The following is a 7,036-nucleotide window of genomic DNA, read 5'->3' on the forward strand; positions in this document are numbered from 1 at the left end:
AGCGCTAAAATTATAATAAGATATCTAGAATTGTCATTCGAGGTTCGCCTATCCGACAGAAAGGTTCGTTTTTTCTTAAATCGCCACTTGGTAAAATGTCCGAATCTTCTCCACGTCTGGAATTGAATGAAGACATACTACTCGAAGGAGATAATAGTTTACCGCCACCTAATATTCATAAAGCAGCTGATAAGTCGTCTGATTTGGTAGATACTGTAGAGCTTTTTAAGACAATTTTAGACAGCAAGTTAGGTGAGTTGAAATCTGAACTCATACAAGAACAAGATTGCCTTAAGAGAAAAATTAAGGAGGACGTCACTCTAAAATTTAAGGGGGAAGGAAACAGAATTCAGTACACCTTTAACGAGGAATTATTAGACACTGTTAATAAACTTTCAAAATTCATCCCTAACTCCAATACTCAAGCCTATAGATTAGTTCTTGACATAACTGATAAGATCAAAAGCCGTAATAAGAAAATACGCATAGCTGATGCTTCCCCTGCTGGTTGGGGAACCGTTAGGGAATACGAATCCAATGCCGTGGCTTCAGATTCTGAAGATGAGAGAAAGATACGACAAGCTGAGACCAGAGCTATCCGTACCTCCAAGGAGAAGTCAAAATCTCGCCAGCAACCTTACCCAAAAAATCCGCCTCGTCAACAACCTGCGGAATCTTATGGTAACCCTGCTTACGCTCAGCATTATCAACGTAATCAGCAACAGCCCTTTCGTGGGAGCTTCGCAAGGCGTGAGCCTTGCTCAATCGACACGTGCCACTACTGCAAGCAACAAGGCCACTGGAGAAAAAACTGTCCTCTTCTCGCCAGTCTCAGGTCATCCAACAGCAACTCCACAACCTACCAGAAGTAGTAAAGTAGGGCCTGAACGTCACTCTCCAGTCATTGTGAATGATAAGTATTTAGACACTATTAATGACCAATTTTCTACATGTTTTGTTGATAACGATTATATAGAATCTTTTTTAGATCAAGTTCAATATTTTGAAAATTGTCAGTCATATGATAAATTTAAAGGGGTGAAAGGTAGATTAGCTTGTCATGTAAAGTATTGGGAAAATATAGGTGCTTGTCCTTTTGTGCTTGATACAATAAAAAATGGTTATGTTATTCCATTTATAGATACACCTTTTAAAATGTACCACAGAAATAATAGATCAGCACGGCAGAATACTGAATTTGTCACAAAGTCAATTGAAGATTTAGTTCAAATAGGTTGCGTAATTAAAGTGCCTTTTCAACCATATGTGGTAAATCCATTGAGTGTTGCTACTCAAAAGTCCGGTAAGAAACGACTTATTTTAGATATGAGTCAATTGAATAAACACATAAAGCGCGAAAAAATAAAATTTGAGGATTGGAAGTTAGCTATACAATATTTTGACAAAGATATGTATCTGTTTAAGTTTGATTTAAAATCTGGTTATTTTCACTTAGACATATGCTCACAGCAACAGACTTTCTTAGGTTTTCAGTGGGAAGGTCAATTTTATTGCTATACTGTTTTAGCTTTCGGAATTACTACCGGTCCGTACATTTTTACTAAATGTTTGAGGCCACTAGTAAAATTTTGGCGTGGAAACGGTATAAAAGTTGTTTTGTATTTAGATGATGGATTTGGCATGAGTCCAGATGAAAATACATGTAATGAGCAATCGTCCTTCGTAAAAAGGTCTTTGATTGATGCTGGTTTCCTTATTAACGAGGAGAAGTCTGTTTTTAAACCTGTTACCGAGTTAGAATGGTTGGGAATAGTTTGGAACTCGAAAGAATACAAATTATCTATTACTCAACGTCGAGTTGACGATTTGATTTTCTCATTGAATGTAATTTTGGCTAAATTTCCCTATGTTACAGCTAGATCTTTAGCTCAGGTTGTAGGTAGAATTATTTCTATGACTCCCGTAATCGGAAATGTGGCTAGAATTATGTCAAAGTTCTGTTACATGGAAATTGAAAGTAGAATTGGGTGGGATATTCCCATTACAGGGTACAAACCCGTCGAGGTTTTATCAGAGTTAAAGTTCTGGTTAGAAAATGTCACCATGATTAACTATCGTAATTTATGTCATTACAGTAAATCTTCTGTTGTCATATACTCAGATGCTAGTAATATTGCCGCTGGTGCATACACCGTTGAATTAGAAAATAAGATTTTCCATAAGATGTGGACATGTAGTGAAACGGTACAAAGCTCCACATGGAGAGAGCTGAAAGCTATAGAGTTGGCCCTTTTTTCTTTTAAGAATAGTTTCACAGGAAAAACTATAAAGTGGTTTACTGACAATCAAAATTGTGTCAAAATTGTTAATTCGGGAAGTATGAAAGAAAATCTTCATGTTATAGCAAAATCTATTTTTTCATTTTGCATTCAAAAAGGAATATCAATTGACATTCAATGGATTCCCAGAAAAGAAAATGAAAAGGCTGATTATATCAGCAAAATGGTTGATTTCGAGGACTGGGGAGTCACACATATATTTTTCAATTTTTTAAATGATATGTGGGGTCCTTATTCGATTGACAGGTTTGCAAGTGTCGAAAATAGAAAAGTTATGAGATTTAACTCCTTATTTTGGCAACCTGATTCTGAAGCAGTTGATGCATTTTCTCAAGTTTGGACCAATGAAAATAATTGGCTAGTTCCACCAATTAATCTTGTGATACGATCGATTAAACACATTATAGCTTGTAAAGCTCGAGGCACGTTAGTTGTGCCTAAGTGGATTTCTGCTGCATTCTGGCCTTTGATATTCGATAAACATCTGATTTATCAAGATTACGTAAAAGATGTTATTGTGTTTAAAAATACTGATGGTATTTATAAGCAAGGTTCGAATAAGAATACGATATTCGGAATTGAACCGTTTGGTTCGCCAGTTTTGGCTGTTTTGCTAGATGCATCTTAGACATGGCCCTAATATATATAGATATATTTTAGCAGGCATGGTCTGTTTGTGACATGGCCCTAATATATATATAGATATATTGTAGCAGTCATGGTCTGTTTGTGACATGGCCCTAGTATATGTATATTGTAGCAGGCATGGGTGTTTATGTTGACATGGCCCTAGTATCGGTAATGATATTGTAGCAGGCTTGGTTTTTTATTTGACATGGCCCTAGTATCTATAATGATATTTTAGCAGGCATGGTAATTTGTTTTACAGTTTATGGCCCTAGTATCTATAAAGATATTGTAGCTGGCGTTGAAATATTTGAATATATATTATATTTTACTGTGTATAGAAATCTGAAATATGCTAATAATTCGTCCTCTGTATATGTATATAAAATGTTATTGCAATTTTACGTTTTTCAGATATTTTTTCAGTAGGACATTGGTCAGACTTTAATTCACAAGTTGCCTCTAATAATGATCTCAGCAGTTTGTTCAAACAGTTACCAGAATTCCTTCTTTCGTCCAAGGCTGCGAGTACTCAGAAGAAATATAGATATGCCTTCAATTCATGGTGTAAGTGGACTAGTCAATATTCTTTTTCACCATTGCCAGCATCTCATTTACATATTTCTTTATATTTAATTCATTTGTCTGAAACTGCAAAATCGGTTTCAAAATTAAATGATGCTTTTTACGCCATAAAATGGGCACATAAATTAGCTGGCGTTGCTGATCCCAGTGAAAATAATCTAGTTGCATCTGTTCTTGAAGGGGCTCATAGAAAAATAGGTCATTCAGTTGTCAAAAAAGAACCTATCACACCGCATATTTTGAAAAATATTGTATGTAAATATGCTAATAATACTTGTAATTTAAAAGATGTAAGAATAGCATGTATGTGTTTATTAGCCTATGCTGGCTTTTTAAGATTCTCCGAGTTAGCTAACTTGAGAAGGTCTGATATACAGTTTTCCCCTACTTACCTTACACTTCATTTAGTCAAGAGTAAAACTGATGTATATAGGGAAGGGAAAGATGTTGTCATTTCAAAAACAGGGAATATTACATGCCCGGTAGATGTACTTCAGCGTTATCTAAAGTTAGCTAACATTCCTGAAGAATCGAATGATTTTATTTTTAGATCTATTTGTTATTGTAAATCTTTGAATATATACAAACTTAGAAAGAGTAGTCATATTTCTTACACCAGAGCCAGAGAGTTATTGTTATCTGCACTTGACAGTTTAGGTCTTGATAAAAAACAGTTTGGCTTACATAGTTTGAGGTCAGGAGGAGCTACTGCCGCGGCAGAAGCTGGAATAGATGACCGGTTGTTTAAGAAACACGGGAGATGGAAAAGTGATAAAGCCAAAGATGGTTATGTTAAAGAGAGTATACTCAACAGATTGTCAGTATCTAAGAATTTAGGATTGTAATTTATATTGTTTGTCCCCCCTTTTTCTTTATGTCCCTTTCTTTATCAATCGAAGCTTTCTGTGCTGTCGGGGCGAGCTGATAACCAAAAACTGTGTTGAGTTTTTACTTTGTAAATGCTTTATGTTCGTTTGAAGTATTGAATAAGAACATAAATGTATTTATAAAGGTTACTCGGGAACACGTGTATTTGTTTACTTTTAACACGTGTGTTTAAATCAAAACATGTTTATGTTTAATTTGATTGGACCATCAGTAAGTTATTACCGGTTTAAGTTATATCAATCATGATAACTTCATGCTAGAATTTTAGCGCTAAAATTATAATAAGATATCTAGAATTGTCATTCGAGGTTCGCCTATCCGACAGAAAGGTTCGTTTTCCCACCCACCCACCCCTTTTATTAAGACTTCATAGGAATGTGAATCAGTATGTTATGTAGAAAATAGTTGATAAAATACATGTATGTAAATCGAAATGATTTTTTCTTCAACTTATAGAACATTTTTCTATTGTAGATTGTGTTTATATGTGATGGCAGCGGTCGATGACAGCAAATTGGACATTTGTTTATTGTTTATAATAAAAATAAGCTTTCTGTGCTGTCGGGGCGAGCTGATAACCAAAAACTGTGTTGAGTTTTTACTTTGTAAATGCTTTATGTTCGTTTGAAGTATTGAATAAGAACATAAATACTCTATACTATTACATACATTGAAAATTGTGTAGGTTTGGTTGTGAATTTAAATAAGAGTGCCAATGAGACAATTGTCTTTATTTCGATCTTGAGAAATAGATTGAACAAATAAGTTTGTTAATTCAACTTTGAAAGTTTATTATCAATTCAACAAGCATCTCCGTAAATTTCATGTTGAGCGTATCTAATAATATCAATAATTTTGTCAAAACGGATTTCAATAAGAAAATTGATACAAAAATCGGACTTTCGAGAGCTCCGTAATCGGCACAATAATAAATTAATTCGACTTTGAAAGTTTATTATCAATTCAACATGCATATCCGTATATTTCATGTTGAGCGTATCTCATAATATCAATATTAAAGTTAGTCAAAAAGGATTTCAATTTAAGAAAAATGATATAAAAATCGGACTTTCGAGTGCTCCGTAATCGTCGGAATTTACAATAGAAGAACAATTGCGATATCTGATAGAAACCTTTCTTCTCCTAGATTTTTCATAAAGGTAAAGAATTAAATTATTTTTTAACCTTTGATGGTCATTATTCTTGAATAAAAAAGATGTAATAGACTGGCATGTCTTTGATATTTTCTTCTTGTCATTTTCTCGAGTTGGTCAATTTTTCTTTTTTTCGTCGGCAATTTGCGTGTTGACGATTTACAATATACTATTGGAATGATTCTTTTTTAATGAACGTTATTTTATGAATAACAATTACAATAGAAATGAACATCGTTCACTTTTATTTTATAAATTCTATTTCATGCATCGTCAGGTGTTAAAAAATCAATTCATTTAACTTGGATGTTTGGTGCTTCAGGGCAAAGGGATTAGACAGGGTCGTAAATTTCACCTGATTAAGTAATTGACTCTTATCAAATAGGTGATTATAATACAGGTAACAAGTGTTAACAATTTTAATCTGTTGTCTTAATGAAGTGTATGTATAAAGAACTCAACAAAATGGCGACAATATGAGGAAAAAAGATCGTTGTTTAAACTTTTTTCAAAAGGGCACAGAGGGGCGCAGGGGCGCTTAAAAAAGGCAGAGGGGCGCAAAATTTCGGGGGCGGGGCGCGGCGCCCCTCCATTTCATGCTAGCTGGAACACTGTATTATATATACTAGTTCAGTGATAATGGACGTCATACTAAACAAATTAAACACAAAAAAACTAAAATTAAAAATAATACAAGACTAATAAAGGCCAGAGGCTCCTGACTTGGGACAAGCGCAAACATGCGGTGGGGTTAAACATGTTTTTTGAGATCTCAACCCTCCCCCTATACCTCTAGCCAATGTAGAAAAGTAAACGCATAACAATACGCACAGTAAAACTCAGTTTAAAATAAGTCCGAGTTCGATGTCAGAATAGGTAACAAATGAAACTAAGCAAAATGACAATGATACATAAATTAACAAAGGAGTACTTGCAGTTACTGACATGCCAGCTCCAGACCACAATTAAACTGATTGAAAGATTATGTCTTCATCATAGGAATATCAGGCAACTCCCGGTTAGGGTTCAGTATTAAACAATCATAAAATATTTAAGAGAAGAACATAACCCGTGTCATGCCAACAACTGGTTTTCATATAAATGTGTTTAATTCCGATGTAAAGACCCTTTAAGTAAATCAATATTAAAGCCAAAATATGCAATCTTTAATGACCTGACAACAGTATCGTAACTATAGCCCTTCTTAATAAGTCTGTTTAAAGGTTTTGTTATCTTCTAATGTTCTTTGTTGTCGTTTGTTGATGTGATTCATAAGTGTCTCTCGTTCTGTATATAGTTTAGACCGTTGTTTTTCTCGTTTGAATAGTTTTACACTAGTCATTTTGGGTGCACTTTATAGCTTACTGTTCGGTGTGAACCAAGACTCTGTGTTGAAGACCGTACTTTGACCTATAATGGTTTTTATTTTAAAAATTGTGACTTAGAAGGCGAGCTGTCTCATTGGCACTCATACCACATCTT

General features: G+C 34.4%; 1 protein-coding gene across 4 annotated transcripts; it reads left to right on the forward strand.

Moving 5' to 3' along the window:
- The first annotated feature begins 413 nt into the window (after window positions 1-413).
- Window positions 414-5,046, forward strand: LOC127706504 (integrase/recombinase xerD homolog). Of its 4 annotated transcripts, XM_052211167.1 has the most exons (3): window positions 414-1,303; window positions 3,342-3,494; window positions 4,875-5,046. In XM_052211167.1, exons 1-3 carry the CDS (start codon window positions 493-495, stop codon window positions 4,889-4,891), a joined length of 981 nt encoding a protein of 326 aa, XP_052067127.1. In that variant the 5' UTR covers window positions 414-492; the 3' UTR covers window positions 4,892-5,046. The 4 variants fall into 4 exon arrangements, 3 of the variants coding, with proteins under 3 accessions (XP_052067127.1, XP_052067125.1, XP_052067126.1); XR_007984498.1 differs by having other exon boundaries at window positions 414-3,494; XM_052211165.1 differs by lacking the exon at window positions 4,875-5,046 and having other exon boundaries at window positions 3,342-4,865.
- Window positions 5,047-7,036: the final 1,990 nt, after the last annotated feature.

This window comes from Mytilus californianus, unplaced genomic scaffold (genome assembly GCF_021869535.1).
Source record: "Mytilus californianus isolate M0D057914Y unplaced genomic scaffold, xbMytCali1.0.p SCAF_6, whole genome shotgun sequence".
NCBI classification, from domain to species: domain Eukaryota; kingdom Metazoa; phylum Mollusca; class Bivalvia; order Mytilida; family Mytilidae; genus Mytilus; species Mytilus californianus.